This window comes from Azolla caroliniana, unplaced genomic scaffold (genome assembly GCF_043228905.1).
Source record: "Azolla caroliniana isolate FFs.n. ecotype wild unplaced genomic scaffold, voAzoCaro1.0.p SCAF_18, whole genome shotgun sequence".
NCBI lineage: Eukaryota > Viridiplantae > Streptophyta > Polypodiopsida > Salviniales > Salviniaceae > Azolla > Azolla caroliniana.
This window is the reverse complement of record NW_028230453.1, coordinates 6,120,925-6,141,994: the sequence shown is the minus strand read 5'-3', so window position 1 is coordinate 6,141,994 and position 21,070 is coordinate 6,120,925. Positions and strand designations below refer to the sequence as shown.

Below are 21,070 nucleotides of genomic sequence, written 5' to 3'. Positions count from 1 at the left end.
GAGTATTTTCTCTGAATTGTAATAAACCAGGTCGCCCAAACCTCTTAAAAATCATTCTCTCATAATCCAGGTTGCCCAACCTGTTTTAATATGGAAAACATTATAAGCAGGTCACCCAACCTATATTTTACTAGGTCACCCAACCCTTGTAAAAACATCGATGGTAATAAAGAAGGTCACCCAACCATTTTAAAAAACAGCTCGCGATCATAATCCAGGTCGCCCAACCTGTTAAATAAACGGCCAAAAAAATGGTCATATTAACATATAAATTAATCACACTTTAAGTCACATTAAACCCTAAACCGTCATTTTAATCAAAGTTGATTCCATCTCCAATTAATTACCTCTTAACATCAGATTCAATTAATCACATTCTCTGTCTTAATCACATTTTCTAGCTTAATCAGATTCTTATAATCACATTCTCTATCTTAATCATAATCTCTATCTTAATCACAATCTCTATCTTAATCACAGTCTTTGTCTTAATCAAATTCACTTAATCACATTCTTTGTCTTAAATTACCTTTGATTAATCACTACAAGAATTAGAAGTTGTTGAGATGAATCCAAATGAACTAGATTTCATCACGCCCTTGTATGATTCTGAGGATGGTTATGCATCACCATATTCCGCAACCATCGACGATGACTTCGACTCGTCTGCATCAGAAGACTATGAGTCGGTTTCATCTGAAGAAGAGGTTGAGGAGTTTGATCCCTTCATGTACTGTTCGGCGAGGTATTTTGCATTCACAAGAGGTACATACGATGTAATGATTAAAGATTTATCAGGTCAAGTTAAGGTAATGTTTGAAACATTAAGCACAATCGCAAGGGGTGCACCTCTTATTTTACATGCATGGAGGCGCACGAAGAGTCGTCTCACGCTTAGAAATGAGAAAACACAATACACCTTAAGGCATCACCTCATCTTCAGGTTATGAACGTAGAGAAATGGAGGGAGATAGTATTGGCGTCACATTGCGGCGCATCACACCATTCTTTGACGGGTACTCTGACAGAGTTAAAGAGACTTTGGTCCAATGACCTTCATGACCATGGGATTCCTGGTGCGTATGTGAAAGCAATGTTTGACCAATGTGGTTGTCAAGTTTTGTTGAGGTTAACTCCATCTAACATAAAGAGACTTTGGTCCAATGACCTTCATGACCATGGGATCCCTAATGCGTATGTGAAAGCAGTGGTTGACTGATGTGGTTGTCAAATTGTGTCACGGTTAACTCCATGGGACAAGTGTCATGAAATATAAAAAGTCTAGACCCATAGAAGTGATCAAGATAGAGGCCCATAAGGTTGATGATATGCTCATAGATGTTCAATTGAGGTATCACACACGCTTCCGTATAGGGACCACAAGGGGTGCACATGTGACTAGGTATAATTGTCACTGATCCGGTGTGGCCAACAAGAAATATCCGTGCACTTGATGTACTTTTCATGTGAACGCCCGAAGGAATGATGGGGTTGACCATGGGACAATGACCCTTTCAATATATGGACCTCATATGGGTCATGTACCGGGAAGTAGACCAGATGTGTACTATTTGCCGGCACACCCAAATGTTATAAGTTGTTGCAGAGATGACCTTTTTTATGTTGGATGGGCACGACATGTGGCACACATGAGCATGCGTAAGGAAGCATATCATAAGTCCAAGGCTAGTCCATTAGACCTTGTGAGTTGTAGGTTCTTTATGATACCAAAGGAGGTCCATAACATGGCCAACAAGTTAAAAATTGGGAGTGCCATGTCAACAGTTGATTGGTCTTTGATGATGCAAGATGCCTATGCCCTCCGAGATCTTGGGAAGGTGGCTCATGTCCAACCCTACTTGCTTGGTGAATATGGATCTCCTACAAGGCAACCGTTCATCTGGGTGCTCCAAGATGAATGGATGTTAGAGATGTGTGAGGGATTGTCAATAAACAACTCTTGGGCAATCGACTCCACGTTTAAAACAAACCAATTTGGCTTGCCATTATATGCAGTTGTGACTCCAAATCCCATGGGAGTTGGTATCCCATTATGGTACATGATATGTAGTTTTGATAAGGGGTCTAACCATGAGCAAGTAGCTTTAGAAACTTGCTTTAGAGTCATATTCACACAGATGCCCAATGTGAGGCCAAATGCCATAGTCATCGATAAAAGTTGGACATCATATAATGCCATAAGTAATGTGGTTGCAACAGATTGATTATCTTGGATTGTTACAAATGGGCAAAGGTCGCAAACACATTGTCGACTTTTGTTGTGTTAGCTCCATGCAAAAAAAACATGGTTGGACAACTTGTTGCCAAAGGTAAGTGCAATTGAGAGAAACCATCTTTATAATCGGAGGTGCCAACTCATGCAATGCATTACAGAATCCACATACAATACCCAATGTGAGGGGTTAAAGGTAGAGTATGCAAACAAACCAGGTGTTTGGCAATATATAGAAGGAGAATGGTGTGGCTTGACATGTGTGTGGAGGAAACTGTGGCGCAAATTTGGTAGAATGTTCAACTACGGACATGTTGACACTACCAATCTTGTTGAGAGACATTGGCAGTTTATCAAATATACTGCCCTGAGAGAGAGGATAAACCTATCAATTACCGATCTTGTGCATGTTTTAATCGGGGACAATCAAACTGGCACTTGCATCGGGGGCACTGTTATTGAATGGTACAAGCAACGATGTGGCATGCAAATTGTAGGGATCAAACAACAACACTTAAAGAGGCCGAGAGGCTACTAGAGAGGTATGAAACTAATGATGCGACAATGCATATTGTGGACAAGCCCCGATATTGGTTTAAAATATTGAGCTTGACAAAACCGAATGTATGGTATAATGTATCGCTCCAATGCTCATATTGTGATTGACAAGACCCTACGAGTAAATGTAAGCATTTACTCGGCATCCGGATGATTATTGAGAGGAAGGGTCGTTGCCTTTTATAGATCATGCAACCCTGTTTGAAGTATGTCCTATTTTGATTTGGGTTTACGATGTTTAAAGTGGATTTATGTTCAAAGGATGTAATATGTTGATTTATTTTTCAAGTATGTCATATGCTAATTTATGTTTTAAGTTTTATGTTTCAAATATGTCGTATGTAGATTTATGTTTCAAGTATGTCATATTTTGATTCATGTTTCAAGTATGTTATAAGTTGATATTTTTTTTAAGTTTTATGTTTTTTAACTTTTAACTTTTATGTTTTAAGATGATTATTTGTTTTATGTGAAGTATGGTGAAGATCGTCGATTTTGAATAGTTTAAGGTTGGATTTTGTGACTGTTTGATATGTTATTGTAAGTTTTAAGGGTAATGATCAAGCTTATTTGAAGATTTTGGTCGAAATGACACATTTGGTTGGGCGACCTGCAACGGTATGGTGACATGCAAAGGTCAGGGTTGGGCGACTTGCAACGGTCAGAGTTGGGTGACCTTTGACAATTTTTATTTTTTTTCGCGTGTTCTTTCTTATCGAAATCTGACGGTGCAGATCGCACGCGCCTTCCTCTGAGCAACCTGCACCGTCTATGGCCGCGATTCCCTCGCCAACCCTTCTTTATGATTTGATGCAGAATAGACACGAGCTACATACATACATACATACATACATACATACATATGTACATGAACAACACATGCATGCATGCATGCATGCATCACATGAACAACACGCATGCTTTCATTCTGTCTCTAAGGTCAATCAGACAGACAGAGAGACAGGTACCCTGAGGAAGAAGAAGGAAGCAGGAGATGGAAGGAGAAGACGAAGAAGACGTGTGGAGGACGCCGCCATGGCTCTATCCCTGCCTCCTCACGCTCTCTGCAGCTCTGCTGTTGTACCGCAGCAGGATCCTGTCGCCCAAAGACGTCAAGGACAAGGACATCAAATCCTCCTCGCCCTTCATTTCTCTTCTCCTTCCCGCCCCTTTCCTCTTCTTACAGCGTCGTTTCCTCGCGTTTTTCTTCCTCGCCTCGGGTAAAGATCAGATGATATCCATCATTCATACGCTTAATCTGTTCCCCCTTCCTCTTTTACTTTTTTTTTCCCCTTTCTTTCTGAAGTATCTCATCCACATTGAACAAAACTGCTGCACAGCTGTGGAAGATCTCCAGCTCGTATATGGGGAGTCGTATCTTGAATATAAGGGCGGTTTCACAAGGTCTGAGATCGCATTGTACTTTGTCATCGTTCACCTTGCTTCCCTATTCATCGGCCCGTTTCTAGGGATTCTTGCAGATCACATGTAGGTTTTCCATTCTCTCTTCCTTGCAAATTTTTGAGATTCTTGTTGGTGAAAATGAAGTTTTTCCACTGAAAAAGTGAACAAAATACTCGTTTTTAATAAATTTCTAAATGAATTCTTTCTATCAAGAGTCTAGCTCTTGAAATAGCTGCCATATAATGATCCGTTCCTTATTAAGTTAGCATAACTGCCGCCCAAACGAATTTGGTTTTGGATCTATCACGTTTGTAAGGTAGAAGAACACATCATTTTTATTGCATCGTAATTCCAAGACGACTGAATGCATATCCATGATCACCACTACTGAATCATACTTGGCTTCTGGAGGAAATTAATGATTCATATTTTTGTTCGAAAAATTGGCAGCTTTTATAAGTTGCTAGGTGGACTCATTGTCTAAATAGCTCTGACATTGGTTGACATATTAATACAATATGTATAGCAAAGGTCAATGATTAGAAGAGGCTTCCTGAATAATAAAAATTAATGAGCTTTGGAGGAGGTATGATGATTACTTTACAATCGAGGATACCAATATCCCCATCCTGAGGTCTTACTTAGTCCATAATACAGTGTTACTCATGGTACATGTCTAGAACTGGCTTGAATTGCCTAAGGTTTAGGGGTGAACTTTGTGGTTGAACTGTCATAGTTAATTTTTGAAATGTTGCCAACAATGTGGAATGCCAATGCTTGTCTAATATTGACCTTTGGCACTTTGGCTTGCAATTAACATCTATGGTTGAGGTTTGCTACTACTCTGCTCATCCTTGACATACATGCCCTTGATCTGATTCCATCTGCAGCCAACATAACCTATTCTGGAGAATGTGCAATATTAATGCTTTCACTGCTGGCAGATACCCTGAAATCATTTGTGTTGTGGATATTAGTGTGTGTCTCTCCTGAATGACAACATATTAGATTCTGGCATCTGCTCTGGTGGGTTAATATATGTAATGTAATTTTTGTGGGAGCTCTAAATAGGAAGAGTCCAAGAAGTTTCTGTTTTGTTACACCCATGTGCTCCATGCACATATATAGTGCATGTCATTGTTTACCATACCATGGTATAGTAGGCACATAGTTAAGTGGAATGAGTTTTGTACTGGGAGAGTTTTGTATTGTTGTAGCTTGGTAAACTTCAATGCTGTCAGTTGTCAAAGTTAGAAGAGGTCTCATACATAGAGACAAGCAAGAGTTATGTAACCGTGTCTTTCTTCAAATTTCAAATGACACATGCATAGAAGAGAACATCCTGGAAGTTGTTTGTGCAGTATTTGCTGAGGTATAAAGCCATCATCAATTGTTACTTTTTGTTTTCTCTAAAGTGGTGCGCACATCGTAAATAAACAAACTCTGAATATGCACGCCGTTGTCTGATGTAATTGTGACATTATTCAAGATACTTCTATGTTGAGTTAAATCAACATCGCACAAATTTACATCCTATTTTTATTCTCAAATATATCTCTTGCTTGAGATTTTCCCATGAACTAGATCGGTTATATTTTCATAATGAATTTATCGTAGGGATCTATGGAGACTGGGTGTGCTCATGATCTTAATAAATTGAAATTAATGTCTTTGCTAAACATAAGGTACTTGGCTTATAATTTTATGAAGCATTAATTAATTAGTACTGGATAAGGATTAGTGGATAAATAAAGACATGCATATTATTTTGTCTGAAATGGTGTGAGGTCTTGTTGTATTTTAAAATATTTGTAATAAATTTTATAGGATTGCCCATCGTTTCTCTGGCATAATTGATGATTCTTATGTTAATAATGATGCCATTTGCTGAATGATGTGGATATTTTACAACACCATTATTTAATTGTGCTGCTTCTTGCTGACCAGCGGGCGAAAAAAAGCGTGTCTGATTTATTGTTTGATACAAATATTTGGGGCCTTACTCAAGAAAACAAGTTCTTCATTACTATGGAACAGTAGTATATTTCAAGGGCTTGCAACTACATTGCTATCATCCACATTTGAAAGCTGGTTCGTTACTGAGCACGAGAAGGTATGTTCAATGTTTTGAAATGTCATATAGAAGTGATTTAACTAGCATGAAAATAAATTAGAACATATGGCTGTCAATAGTAATGGAAAATTTTGAGATTATAAATGATAATGAACAGGAGATCAACCAAAGCCTTTCATTTTATTTCTATATGAAACAAGTTTTTAAGAGTGGGGATTGACTCTGATGTTTATAAGATTTCTCTTATCTGATTTTGTAATAAACATTATCTATCATGGACTTTATAAAGAAAACGTTCATCAATAATTCTCATTGGACCATCTGATGGTTCACTATTACATGTCTCAGACAGGTTTAATTTGTTAAAGAGGGTACTCATTACGTTTTTGTTGTGTAAATGATACTATGCAGCAAGAATAAGAAATCTTAAATGTGAATGAGCGATAACACTCAAAAGGATACTTTCAATGTTAGGTCTGCTTTTATAATTCATAAAATATTCCCTAATAGATCATGGGGAAGTAAAAATATGAAATGCCAAAACGGTTCCTTTTTGTTGCAGAACCATACTTATAGAGTTGCTTTTGTCCGTCAATCTTGTATTGTCCTTGGTAATATATTCGTTTTGAATAACTGACGTGGGTTTGGTGCTATTCTGGAACTTGAATTACACAAATTATATTAGTAAGTCTGATAAAGTGTAGGATCATAAAGTCAAACCTTGTCCACTTAAGTTTCTATTTGGGATTGTTGCAACGCTGCTGCCTGGATTGTACAAAATTAATGGAACAACACTCATGAAAATGAGTCTTCAATATGTTGTCGTAAAGTTCATGCTTGATGCGTCAGACCGCTGTATCATGAAGCGATTGCTTCACAACAACGTATGTGTGTTACACCTCCATATATTGTAAAAGTATAGAAACAATTTTCGACATATACTCCTGTATAATTCCTACAAAGGATTTCCACCAAACTTTTTGACCAGGTCTGTTTATCAGTCTCTGAAAAAATGATAGAAGCTGAACATGTTGCTGAGTATACTTGACAGATATGAATCTAAATATATTTTTTGGATAGGATGAGGCGAATAAGGATCTAGTTTTACATTGATTTCATCGATTTTTTAAATTCTGTTTTTATTTGTGTGGATCATGTCACGAAAAACATTTGCATAAACGTTTATCAAATTATTTTTCAGTCGGGTTTTAGGCAAGAATGGATTAACGACACCTTCTGGATAATGAGTTTTGGAGCTGCAGTGGTTGCTATTGGTTCAGGTGGCCTTGCCAACTTTGTAGTGGCACAGCATTCAGCTGGAATGGCAGTCCCAACAGTTATAGCTGCACTGGGAGCTGGATTGGCAGCCCTTGGTATTTTTCTCTTGTGGGAAGAGAATACTGTATCTTCACATGGTAGGTTTTTGGGAACAGTGAGGGCCACCTTCCGGATTCTCCATGGTAAGGCATTTTAGAATTTGATAAACAGAAACTATTTTTTTGATGTAGGCTTAATCTGCGACGTTTCCTCCAGATAAGAAAGTCATGGCCCTTGGATGTGCTCATGCAAGCCTCAACTTTGCAAACACTGTTTTCTGGTTCCTATGGACGCCAACTCTAGTGGTGAGGTTTTGCACACTAATGGAAAATATGGTGTGAATTTTGCAAAGTCTCATGCTCCACCTTCCATTAAAAAAGATGTTAGATGCCTGTAGGCAGATGGGCGGGGGATTCATGCGGGTATGCTCTTTCCAGCATTAATGGCCTGCCAGATGCTAGGCAGTGTTATATCAGCTATGGTTCTTTCTGGGCCTTGGAATATCCACCCAGAAGATTTCCTCCGCTGGATTTTTGTTTCTGCTGCATTGGCATTTGCAGTGCCAGCTTATGACTATCAGGTGTGGATGCATTATCCTTGCAAAAAAATATAACTTTTAAGCAGTTATTTTGAAAGTTTGATCACCTATTCTTGCAGGAGTTTCTTCAAGTATATTTCTTTTCAAGCAGATATGCGATGGCTTATTCAACCAGAAATTTCTTTCAATGATTGTTAACCACTTTCAGTTTGATGTGCCTAATTGTGACATGGTTTATTGTACAGGAGATTGGGGTGCTTGCATTTGTTTTTTGTGTCTTCCACATAAGCTATGGAATTGCTTGGCCATTGCTTGCACGGCTACGGAGTTTGTAAGTTAAAGATTGTTTAGTATTCCCATTTCCTATTTACTCACCATTGGGCATGCTTGACATATTTTCTATTGCGTTTTCTGTTTTTGTTAGGTATATTCCTGCTGAACATCGAGCGGGAATCATAACTTTATTTCAAGTGCCTGCAAATGCTATTAGTGTCTTCGTCCTTGTCAATGTAAACAATTGCAGATTCATTTATGAAGTGATAACTAATCTTCTTACATTAAGGAAGAGTAATAATAAACGTATGCAATATGATTCATTTGCAGGGCAGTATGTTCCAGCGTCTCGAAAACAACAAGATATTTGGTCTTTCAATAGCAGGTCTTTTCGCAGGAGGATATTGCTTACACATATTACACCGATTGAAACAACAATCTCATGGTACCCGTTTTCTGGGGAAAACATAACTGTAAATTAAAATTTAAATGAAAAGATTTGATTGATGTAATTAGTTTGAACTATTCCAAAAAAATTTAATTCACATATTTTTTATGGGTTTGTTTGTGCCAGAAAAAATTTCCAACCAGCGTCCTTGAGGATTAACTTGATGGTCATCTTCCTGGCAAGTTAGAATGTTCTATGCATTCATCTAAAATTCTGAGCTGCATATAAACTCAGAATACAGACAAGGAGCACATGAACCTTCAGGATGTAATGGAATGTTGCATCAATATTTAAATTCATTTTTTCCTAGACGTTTTTGCAGTTGTATAATCAGAGATAAACCCAGACCCTTGAGCAATGTGTTATGTACTTGAAGGAATCCCCACGAGTGTTTGTGACAAATTCATTATGTGCGCAGTATTTTAGTTTGTATTTTGGATGTCATTGCTTTTAGTGCCAAAACATAGAAGATCCTTGGACTAAGGATGTCAAGGAAACACAACAAAATGACGAATCTTTGAAACAATTCTGTGGAGTGTTGAACAAGTAAATTCAAAGGATAATGTGACAAGGGCAAGATTAACGGATATGTTTCCTTGTTTTAATACATAACTATGTGCAGTATAAATTACATTGAGCTCATAATTCAATGTAATTCATGAATATACTTTGAGCCAATTCATCTTATACATGCTATTTGGTTCAATGAAGTATTCTATAGTCTCAATATTTGTCTAGGTTGTTAATGTGCTTTCACTGAAGGATTGTTGATGTGTGCATGGTTAATGGAATTAACGCCAGTTCAAAATAGATTATGTGCTCTTCAAATCATTACATTCTGTGTAATGTTTAATGAGTTAATGGAAATGTGTCGTATTGGTAATGATTTTAAGTCTGAGCAAAATCTTTTCAATGAAGCGTGGTATGGTTGATCATCTGCCACAGTGAAGAGGAGAGTATAACATTTATGTTTTGGTGTTAAGGATAGAACTGAGGGAAGAATGGCTCCATGGGTTAGAAATGATGTATCTACAGCATGTATATGTCCCTTAGCACTGTCCGACAGGATACGAGATCTTTCCTGATCTTTGAAGTCCCGTATGATTCCATAGAGGGGTGACCAATACCAGATAGAATTTAGCAGTGTCCAGGTCTAGGCCCTATACGATGCAGTGTATTTACTATTAGCAGATACAGTTGGACAGAGCTCTTTTCACTGCTAATCTCATTAGATCCGTGACGTGAAATTTCTGAGTTGTGGTTAGAGAATTGAGTTAATAACAAATGAAACACAACCCATTGACTAGATAGCTATGGCAGCCTCAGAGACAACCCATTAGGCAAAGATAACTCTCTGATAAATACATGATATTATAGCTGTAGAAAAACGATGTGTTGTGAACTGAATAAATTCATTACTCTGTTTGGGTATGGTGTATATGCAAAATGAATGATGTAATTAATTAAACAAAAATCATCTGATGATCAGCTATCTATCTTTGAAGAAATGTTACAACAGTTTGGGGTGTCTTAAAAGGAGCCCAAAAAGCTTATGTTGATAGTATCCCATCCACATAACATACACAGAGAGTGTGACACATCAATGAAAGCATTCCCTTCTCACTGTGCATCAAACATGCGGATATGGCCTTTAATTAATCCCAACAAATTCATAACGCCAAGGCGTGCGCAAATAGCTCCTGTTGTAATAGAATCAGTTATATATATATATAGCATCAGAAACTTGCCATGTCCATCTCCAGAGCAGGCTTTGTCCGGACACCTGCTGCAGTCGGTGCTCTGCTCACTCCGATCAAAGATGTCTGAAGGGCCTCTTCATTACCAGTGAATCGTGCCAAAATGGAAACCTTCAATCTCCTAACGAATCCGATGCTGGATATGACAAGGACCACACAAAAAGCTATGCCTGCAAGGGTGAGGCAAGTCACTCCAAGAGCAAGCTTCCAATGATTATTCGACTTGGCTGATGAATGGGAATTCGAACTAGACACAGCTGATGCTGATGATGATGATGATGATGATGAAGAGGGGCTATTTTGCTGCCCAGTCTCAGATTGGGGCTGCCCAGGCGGGGGATTATCCTGGGGCCATGAGATCACCAATGCGACATCGCCGAAGGTATCGAAGGCACAGACATTGGGAGGAGCAGCCATGGCGGTGAAGGAAACAGAGCCGTTGGCGGAGAAGAGAGCGCAAAGAGGAACAGGGGAGGTTGAGGGGAGGGAAGAATAGCGGGGAGCATGAATGGTGATCTTCAGGGAGCTGGCGATGGTGAGCTGGGGGAGGGAGGGATCGTAGGCGGTGAAATTGGGAGGGGAGAAGGCGATGATCCCGACGATGGGGCCTGCAAAATCGTAGGCAGGAGGCAGGGAGTAGACGGTGAAGTTGAAGATCCTGCGGTAGATGAGGAGGAGGGGTCGGGAAGAATCATCATCATCATCATCGATCAAAGTAGCAGGGGAAGAAGGATTTCGAAGAGTGATGGAAGGCGATCCAGCAGGGAGGGAGAATTCATTGAAGGTGAGGCCCTGCTTCTGCAGGTTGGACAGCGATGAGATGCGGCGGGCCTGAGCCGAGATTCCGCCCAGAGAAGGGATGAGATTGATGGTGTAGACAGTGCTATCAGAGGAGGAAGAAGATGGATTCTGGTTGTCGTACTGGGCAAGGGCAAGGAAGGTATATTTGAGGAGAGAGGTGTCGATACCTTGCCGTCTCACGGAGTTCTGAACCATGTCTGCAGGGCTAATACTGCTGCTGCTGCTGCTGCTGCTCCTGCAGGGGCGACAAGTGATGGAGATGATAGCGATGGCGATGGTGAGGAGGAGGAGCAGGGGCCTCACCATTTCTGGGTTGCAGAGATGGATGGGTTGCAGCCAGATGAGAGAGGATGAGGGATAGAGATAGTAGAGACAGAGACAGAGACAGAGACAGAGATGGCTAAAATACCTTGCGTATCAAATCAAGCAAGCAAGGGACATGGACAGGTAGATATGTATGTATGTATACAGTATAGCTATGTACGTGGACATAGCTACCTAGCTAAAACAGTCACACACAGATGCAGACAGACAGAAGGAGAGAGACAGAGACAGAGACAGAGACAGAGACAGAGACAGAGAGAGAGAGAGAGAAAGAGAGAGGAGAGATAGAGAGAGAGGGTTTAGAGCCTGCCTACTGCTAGTGTTTAGCTCTCTCTCTCTCTCTCTCTCACACACACACACACACACACACACACATTCTCTCTCTATTGTGTAAGGTTTTCTTCTTGGCCAGAGCAGAGCAGAACAGAGCAGAACAGAACAGAACAGAACAGAGCAGAGCAGAGAAGAGACTCCTTTTTGGTTTTGGTTTTGGTTTTGTTCTGTTCTGTTCTGTTCTTTTCTTTCTATCTTTTTTACTTTCCCCCTGTGTATGTATGTGTGTGTGATCGATCCATCAATCTACCCATGGGTTCTGTCTGTCCATGTGAAACTAAAAAAAACACACACACACACACACACACGAAATCAAGTTGGGAGGTTTGGCCGGGGCCGGGTCGGTCTCTCGCCGCCCCATCTTCATGGACAAGAACGCGGACAAATGGGACTCTACACACATACCCTTGGAAAGCTACAAACTGCTTGGCAGATGGGGGACGGCCTCGCCCATGTGCGTGGACAATAATAATATACCGCTAAAAAAAAAGCCTTTGGAAAGTCACGTCAAACTTTTGGCTTCTATGGCCACTATTACCACATGTTGGTTCACGAAACACTAGTCGAAAAAAAGGTAGGTTCCTCATCACTTGAGAAATTAAGCAGGAGAGACAATTCCTAGTGACGCATCAACACAATTGAGGCGAAACACATAATGTTAGTCTATGAAGAACAAAAATTGAGGTGAAGCACATAGTGGTAGTCTATGAAGAATAGGACAATATCCCTCTTGCTAAGTATGAGATTTGGTTACCAACTCCTCGCACATTAGAATGCAACCATGCCCTAGTTGGTCAATGTATGTATAGACTTAAATTGCTAATTTTTTACTTCTACTTAACGACATTACAAATCTCCTATTTGAGGAAATTAGCTTAATTTGTATAATGACATTACGAATCTGCTATTGGAGGAAATGAATTTAATTTGTAATGTTTCTTATAATTGCGATGCTTAAATTGAACTTGTGTATACCTAAATAGGAATAGACAATCTTGATAATAAGCCACCATAGTTTGGAATTTATCATACATAAAATCATATTTTGAGAGTTTCCACTATTGTTAACGTTGGCCTTGTAATAACATTGGACAGACACGTTATTGTGTTGCACCTGGGATATGGGGTGAATAAATGGTGGTATAGGCTACTTACTTCTTGTTGAGCGGAAGGGGCAGGGAGGAGAAGAATATTGTATAGAAAAGGCAAAAAGAAGTATATAAAAACATATCTCCAAACTAGGTGTACATACATTACGTTGTAAACCTACGGCCATATAACTTTCACTTGTACTTTCTCGATGTTTTAATACTATTGAAGAAAATCTTTCATGGAAAAAAAGAAAACATATCTCCAAACATGTTAACCTAGTTAGTTAAAGTGTCTCATTAGTAACATGAGGGTCGTGCGCTTGAATCATTTGAATCTTACATGGGCCAAATTTTGCCACTTACAAAATTTATAAAAGGAACACGATATTGGTTAATCAAGAAATCAATAAAGGCCAAAGCGATTAGCTATTCTTTTGGGATTAATCTCATGGAGCACATTAAGCTAATTTCTAATATTTTTTACTTCTATCTTTCTACTAAAGTTTCTCTCATCATAAAGTATTAAATCTCATGAATACATTTCTGGTTTCTCTTCTCTTATTGCAAGAACAATATAATCACTTGACAATCGAAAAAGCAAAGACATGGTGACATTCAAAGAAAGAAAACAAGTGGACATGAGATATCATATAATGTGAGGTTGACACATTAGAGTAAGCCAATATTAGAGTGTATACATTAACAATTATGTGTGGCTTGATGTTTCCGTCACATAAATTTGAAGCTCCCGATGAAAGTTTGGGTATACTAAGATTGTCTAGATAAATTTGGAGCTTGCAATGGAATTCGGGGTCTACAAAAATCAAGTGATGAGTTTTACAGAGGGTTGTCAAAAATAAACCTGACTTAAACTCATGCAACCTAATTGCCACAACCTGCCGATTGACGGTATGCATCAATTTAACACCATAAACATGAGCCTTATAAAACATCCTATTAAGGAAGAAGCAACACACATACATGGGGTGGTTTCATCATTTTGTCGGGTGCAACTAATATCCATAAAGCGTTAAAAGACTGTCGTGCAACGTATTTCAAATAAAGAGCCAATGGACATTAGCTGCTATGCATCGATTTTACGACGGTAAAATAACTGCTATAGAATTATCGTCTGATGGAACAGCACATATGTTGTTCTCATCATTTTGTACAGATACATGGGTTTGATCCTTTTGTAGAGACACAAGTACATGGGTTTCGAGCAAATCCTCCGATGGCGAAGACAGGTTTTGTCGATCCGCAAGCTGTTGCTCCTTACAGCCGGTATCCGAATCTGCTTGAATTCCGCTCTCCGATCCTCCTTTGCTCGACTCATGATGACATGATGTGATGTGTACTACAGTTTCTTCTTGCAGGACATCAGGTACCAACTGACTTTCCGATGCTGCACTCCCATCCAACTCAGCACAACAGGGACCACAGTCGATTGTCACATCTCTGGTTTCTGCATCCACAACTTTCTGCACATGTCGATTTGTTTCATCCTCACATTGCAACCTTGGGCAATGACCGATGTGCCTGTCCATCATGTCTAGGCCTATCCTTACTTCTGGTTTGATATGAGGGGGTCCTACGTCGCTAGTATGCATGATGGTCGCGGCATAGCGATATTTGTCAGCACTGTTGTCTGTGTCCATGATTGATTTGAAGGTCTTAGATCTCCTCTGTAGCAGTTTCCTTCTACTCCCACTTGATTGTCGCAGCATTACCCCTACATTAGCAGAGGAGCTAATGGAAGTGCTGCCTTCATCAATTTGATTATCTGATTCATGGTTTAGTGCAGCCAAAGGAAATCAGTGACAGAAATTTGGGGGACAGAAAGCTGTGAACTCAAAATTCTTATACAAAGTAAAACGAATGAAATTTTCAGTTCACATTGCCCATGACTGAAAACATTGCTGTACAGAAATGAATAACATCATACCTGATTATTCTAGTGCCAATGTATTAAACTCAGAGCAAACATTTCTTACACAAAATAAATAAAGTTTTAGATGATTATTCTACTATCTATGGATACCATCATACTTTTGGAGTTTCTAATAAATCTGTAGTTTGCTAATGATATTAAATTTTCCATTAAGTTGAGAGTTGTACCTTGTTGTGTTATGATCATGTCTTCTTCTTGTTTTGCATCATTGATTGTGAGAGCCCCATCCTCTGATTGCCTAGCATTATTTTTGAAAGCGAAAGATAAATCCTTGACAAGTTGCCGCAGTTCGGCTTTGGCATCATCTGCGAATGCCATGGAATCTCTAGCACTGTTTTCCGTGGACCTGATAGACATCGATGTGTTCCTGCTTTCTGTTGGGGATTGATCTTTACACGTGATTCCATTTGACCCACATCCTGATTGGTTTTCATCTCTCCCCACTTCAGCCTCTTCAATGAATGAAACCAATGCCTTTAAGAAGCTTGTGCCCCGGCGAAAGCGAGATAAACTGTATGAATTTCCATGTGTATTTGGATCCAATGGTAGTGAATCAGCCACATCGGTCCTTTTCTTGTATTCCCATATCATGCGGATAATGTAGCAGGTAACACATGATACAGATGCAACTCCAGTAATAAGGAAAAGACCCCAAAAGCTCCCAAGGTTCAATACATTTAAGGTTTCCTTTTGTTCTGATATGCAACCCTTATTACTTAGCCATTTGTCATGCATCTGTTGTAGTTTGCCTGTCTCCGACAACTCCAAGATTGCAGTAGATATGTCTATTGCCAATTGCGATCCTTTTGGAAATGCCTGTGTATAAAATCGAACAGACTTAATCTTCTGAATTACATCATTTCATTTAGTGGTTCTGATAAAATGAAAGCATATATACTATCTCATTGATAAATTTGCAACCCCATCTAAACTAACAACAAATTGGTATTCTACTCACAAAGCCCCAGCCACTCTTAGTGAATTCTTGTCCAGCTATAGCAAAAGCTGCACACTCTGATGATAATAATAGCTGCACATAAGGAAGCTCATCAACAATTGCTCCAACACCACCGTTGCTTGGTCCCTTTTTCAAGGCTTGGTCATAGCTTGTCAATGTATCTAATGGAATTAATCTACCTTTAGCAACATTCAGCTGCAAAAGGTAATCTTCAACGAATGATCCTCGCTGGTATCCAATAGGAACATCACTCGCTATTAAACCGGAAATACCTCGTATAGTCGGTGACAACTGCTCCACTGTCAGAATCGATGTTAAACTAGCTGTATAACTTGAAGTTATGATAAGAACTACAAAGAGCCAGATCACTAGGACAGCTCTACCCAGAGTACTCTTCACATTTTCCCCTACACGCACAGAACACTACCATCAATTTCAGTATAAATGTGAAGAATGAGAATAGTAATTTATAATTGAATATGTTGTCTTAGCTTACTTACGGTGGGAGAAAAAGAGTGTTGAAAATATGAACCTGTCAAAACCATGACGCAATCTATTGTTAGTATTTCAGTGATGCCCACAGACACATGAATTTAATATATACGTACTAAGAGACACAAATTGTGAATCACTTCACATGGTTAGGTAGATTTACTTCCAACATCTTCACATATGTCTACACTTAGATCTTCACACAACCTAGGTATTGAAGTTGCATTAGGGAATCAAAATCAGCCAAATATAATGACATGTAAGGTATGCAAGGAAGGGCTTGTCGATGATGAATATCACTTGCTCTTTACCTGCTCTGCATATAGTGCAATTCGTGAAAGCTATGATGATATATTAAGAGAGGGTGATGACTTAAGTATCACACTAAAGAGAACACCTAGAAGATTGAGTTCATATGTGTATGCCTTATTCACACATTGACACTTGGTGCTTCAAAGTATGAATATCGTTTCTTAGGAAGGAGACAGAAATCAAAGTATGCTACCAGATCATGATGAATACTTGCGTTTATCGGACTAGAATAGCTTGAGCCCCCTGATTCCAAATTTAGATGTGCCAAAGAGTTCATTACATGTGATGGAATTATTCATATATAATGGGTCACTAAACCTCTAGCTGAGTTTTTGAACCAAGACCAGAACATACATAACCATCACTATAACTACATGCCCATCAATTATCCAAACTCACAATGGTGGGTTGATAGGGGACTGTAATGCTTCATGTGTTTCATGTTAAGTTGGAGACAATAACTACATCCAGTGCCTGGTCTTAGTCAATGAGAGTAGATTGAGAAGGATGTGGTGATTGTCATACCAGAGAGTGGTTACAATCTGTTTTTGTGGGCGACCTCGGAAATGCCGATTTTTCTTGTGCTCCAGCATCCATATTAATAACCCTGTGAGGAGGAAGAAGCCACCTGTTGTACACCACATTGCTGGTGTAAATGGCCGCATAAAAGCCCAAGCATAACTCCCAGCATCTTCTTTGATAGGCACAATCACAACCAGACCTGATGTAGTAAAGGGTTGAGTGAAATCCACAAGCTTTGATCGTGCTGTTGTAATGGTAACATCACCAACTACTGCATCAAATTCCTGCAGGGTAGCACATATAGTAACGATTACAACAAAAATAAAGAGCAGCTGGCCAGAAATTAATAGCCTTGGAGAACATCAATGGATTCTAGGCCCCATCACCATGACAAAGAAAAATGTAAAAGAATATTGGGACATTATTATTTCACCCAATATAATCCCGGCTTAAACCTTGATAAACATACATATGCTTTTAGCTATGTCTGGTTAGTGAATCTCAAAGATGAGCGCAATTGATGTACCTTCGAGGCAATCCTGTCAATGAGTTCATTATAGTTTGGTGTCTTGGTTCCATTGCCAAAAGATACATATTTGTACTTAATTGCATAGGGCAACAATAGTGTAGCATTCTCGAATACGTCTATGCAGAAACCGCGAAAAACTTTGTTGCCATGGGCATCTACCATTGTAGTCACAAATTCTGTGTATCCAGTTTTGTTGGGCACTCCGATAGAAAGAGGAATCCCATTTTCAGGGAGTACCCAGCCACGTGGGATTTTAGCTGAATTTCCAGGCCACACTACTTCCTTCAGCTTAAATTGATCTGTGCTTGTCGTATTCGTGGTGGCTACCGTGTTGTGAACTACATTCAAGCTGTTGTGGCTACCATTCTTACCATCAGTGGTAGCCATGAAGCTGTGTGATGGAGGGGTCAAGGTACATTCGGTATCTTTGATCCAGTATCCAACCACTTGCAAACCCACAATATCCACCATGTTCACAATCTCGAAAGAGATACCCTCCGCATCGCCCCTCTTGTTAACATTCACAAATCCTGTGACGCCACTGAAATTTGTGGCCTGCAGATGTGACAACAGGATGTCGCCATCCTTTAGGACCTTCAGTTCTGCAAGATCTGTTCCAGCATTTTTAATGCTCGGTGAGGAAGAATTGACAAAGTTTAAGGAGTTTCCCTGTTTAAGAAACCTATCTAGGGCATATGAGATCATCCAGACAGACTCGTAGGCGAGAAGCTCGTATGCATGGTACTTAAAGTCTGTTCTCCCTGTCTCTTGATTTCGTTGTGTCAGAAAGGAGAACAACTGTGAAGATTCAGGGATGTACATGCGTAAGCCTATCACACCTAGAGTCGCCCTTCGAAATTCTATGTCACGTTCATTTGAGTTTAGAAATTCAGTAATGCTATCTGTAACAATCCACACATAACCCGTGGTCATCATCTGGAGGTGATTAGCTGCCAAGAAAACAGTGCGAGCCATTGACGGCTGCATGTGAACCACGAATACTCTGCATTCCATGGATGCCAGTTGAGTCAAAACATCGATAATGGTTTCGTTATCTGCTCCGGCACCTAAACTTGCCTTAAAGGTAAGTTTAGAGCCCATGTTGTCGAGCAAGTCTCTCAGAGCTTCCACACCATTTTGCCCGTAGTCATCGTCTATATATAATGCAACAGCTTCCCTCCATCCATAGTAGTGTATCAGGGCTGCAATTGCTGACATCTGTATGGAATCGCTCCATGCAAGCCGGATGAAGTAAGGGTATTGATACTCGGAGAGCGAAGGGTCGGTGGCACTGAAAGAAACCAATGGGACTTGTGTGAGCGCGGCCATGTGTGCCACGAAATGCGAAACTTCCGATGACTGAGGGCCAGCAATCGCAACCACCTCTGACTGGAACAATGACATGGCTGCCATAATATAATATTCAGTGCAGCCAGATATTTTATATTAGGAGGTTTGTTAAAACAGGTGGGGTGTCTGAAGCTGGAAATCTTTTGAGAAAAATGTTGTGAACAAATATCTCATAGCCATAAAAAAACCTGAACATATTCATATGATAAAACTTTGTTTTTGTTTTTTTGGGGGGGGTCATCGCTACCTGCGGCTGCACCGGTGAAGGCCGAACAGTTGGAGTCAGCAGGGACGATTTGCAGCGTGGTTGTGTTGAGAAGCAGGGGATCCGCATTCACATTCATGAGAGCGATTTGAAGGGCATCCCAGCATTGGAGACCCACACTGTCATCGCCATCATGAAGAGGGCTAGCCCCGCTATTCGAGAGGTCAAGCAGAGCTCCGATCCTGATGATCTTATCATCATTAGGAGGTGGAGGGGGAGAGGCGACAAGATTAAAGTGCTGAGCAACATCGGAAAAGAAGAGTAGCAGGAGGACGAAGAGCATATCAAGAAACAGGGGAGTATGATTGAAGAAGAAGGGCATTTCCTCCTCCTTTTCTCCGCCCTGCTTCTTCCTGCTTCTTCTTCTTCTTCTTCTTCGTCTTCTTCCTGCTTCTTTTTCGTATATATATGATTTTCTCTGGCCCCCTCTTTTCTTTCAGGTCAAGAGTCGGCCGTTATATCTGTTAAATGGTCATAGTTTTATATATTTACTTATGTATCCTCATAGTTTTACATTGTCCATCATTTTGTAAGGTTTTTTTTTTTGTATTTTCATTCCCATATCTAATCAACCGGAACTTAAGGGAAAACTACAACTATTTCATTTTGTTGTGGGTGCTTCTCAATAAGATTTTTGATGCCCTTTTCCCGACACATCCGACTTAGACAATGCCCGACCGACCCTCAAGTAATTCACTAAAATTGATGAAACTCTACCTGCTCAACAATACCATCACCACCAATTGGGAACGATTCCCCCACGATCGCCTCTACTACACTTCCACCGTCTATAGTTTGTTACAACATCATGGAGGATGCTTTCAATGAAGAAAGCATAAAGCAGGAAAAAGAGCACCATTTACTCGCATGCTCTTTTATACTCTCGTCGACTTGAGCTTGTTCTAAAATTACATAGGAAACTAAAAGAACGAAAGACACATCAAAACAAAGAAAATTTTAAGAAGAAAGAAAATATGTATATTTTACAATAAGCTTTTGTTAACCTTATGCACACATTTTTTTTATTATGCCCCTTGGGTTTTTGCAATTTCATGGAATGCCCTCACATTAGTTTTGTTATTTTCCAACTTTAGCTTTTCTGAAAAAGGGGGAGGTGATAAATAGGCTCAATCGAGCCAGGAAACAACAACGTATTGACAACCCAAAAAGTACAATCGAATTTGTAGATGAAATGTGTGTTGTACGAGAAAGCTCATTGGGTCAACATGATGAGGAGGTTTCCTTTTGGTTTATTTTACAATATAAACAAGATTACATTGAAAAGCATTGTATAATAATCATGACCAAAATAATAACACAACATATCATAATGACAATAGTTCCAAGGAAACTGAAGACTCCTTCATTGCCTTTATGACCCTTACCTCACTTCACCATACTCTCACTTCCATGTGGATTCATGGTATAGAAGCCATAGGTCATCTCACATCAAGGGTAGAATGGCTTAAAGACTATAACCCTATGTTCTCTCCCATCAAGGCTTAAAGACGATAAACCCTTAGAAAATCCCATTGCAATG

At 39.7% G+C, this 21,070-nt stretch overlaps 3 protein-coding genes across 3 annotated transcripts; 1 reads left to right on the top strand and 2 right to left on the bottom strand.

Moving 5' to 3' along the window:
- The first annotated feature begins 3,710 nt into the window (after positions 1-3,710).
- On the top strand, positions 3,711-9,212 carry LOC147852263 (Major facilitator superfamily protein). Its single transcript, XM_087333842.1, has 10 exons — positions 3,711-4,011; positions 4,132-4,279; positions 6,143-6,308; positions 7,471-7,729; positions 7,803-7,891; positions 7,984-8,166; positions 8,370-8,455; positions 8,549-8,633; positions 8,728-8,842; positions 8,972-9,212. The coding sequence occupies exons 1-10, from the start codon at positions 3,786-3,788 to the stop codon at positions 8,995-8,997; spliced, it is 1,383 nt and encodes a 460-aa protein (XP_087189968.1). The 5' UTR covers positions 3,711-3,785; the 3' UTR covers positions 8,998-9,212.
- A 988-nt stretch (positions 9,213-10,200) lies between these two features.
- LOC147852262 (uncharacterized) lies at positions 10,201-12,179 on the bottom strand. The gene has a single exon (XM_087333843.1). It carries the CDS (start codon positions 11,707-11,709, stop codon positions 10,582-10,584), a length of 1,128 nt encoding a protein of 375 aa, XP_087189969.1. The 5' UTR covers positions 11,710-12,179; the 3' UTR covers positions 10,201-10,581.
- A 1,743-nt stretch (positions 12,180-13,922) lies between these two features.
- Positions 13,923-19,326, bottom strand: LOC147852261 (glutamate receptor 3.1-like). Its single transcript, XM_087333841.1, has 6 exons — positions 17,913-19,326; positions 17,390-17,670; positions 16,561-16,592; positions 16,061-16,467; positions 15,270-15,918; positions 13,923-14,934 (listed from the first exon to the last, which is right to left on the bottom strand). The coding sequence occupies exons 1-6, from the start codon at positions 19,317-19,319 to the stop codon at positions 14,249-14,251; spliced, it is 3,462 nt and encodes a 1,153-aa protein (XP_087189967.1). The 5' UTR covers positions 19,320-19,326; the 3' UTR covers positions 13,923-14,248.
- Positions 19,327-21,070: the final 1,744 nt, after the last annotated feature.

Bases quoted from the DNA above. Each gene is read 5' to 3' on its own strand.
- LOC147852263 (XM_087333842.1), top strand. From the start codon at position 3,786: ATGGAAGGAGAAGACGAAGAAGACGTGTGGAGGACGCCGCCATGGCTC. The intron at 8,456-8,548 runs GTAAGTTAAAGA...TGTTTTTGTTAG, and splicing joins CTTGCACGGCTACGGAGTTT to GTATATTCCTGCTGAACATC. The intron at 8,843-8,971 runs GTACCCGTTTTC...TGTTTGTGCCAG, and splicing joins ATTGAAACAACAATCTCATG to AAAAAATTTCCAACCAGCGT.
- LOC147852262 (XM_087333843.1), bottom strand. From the start codon at position 11,709: ATGGTGAGGCCCCTGCTCCTCCTCCTCACCATCGCCATCGCTATCATC.
- LOC147852261 (XM_087333841.1), bottom strand. From the start codon at position 19,319: ATGTCATTGTTCCAGTCAGAGGTGGTTGCGATTGCTGGCCCTCAGTCA. The intron at 16,593-17,389 runs GTATGACAATCA...TGGTTTTGACAG, and splicing joins CAGATTGTAACCACTCTCTG to GTTCATATTTTCAACACTCT. The intron at 15,919-16,060 runs GTGAGTAGAATA...TTTTATACACAG, and splicing joins CTAAGAGTGGCTGGGGCTTT to GCATTTCCAAAAGGATCGCA.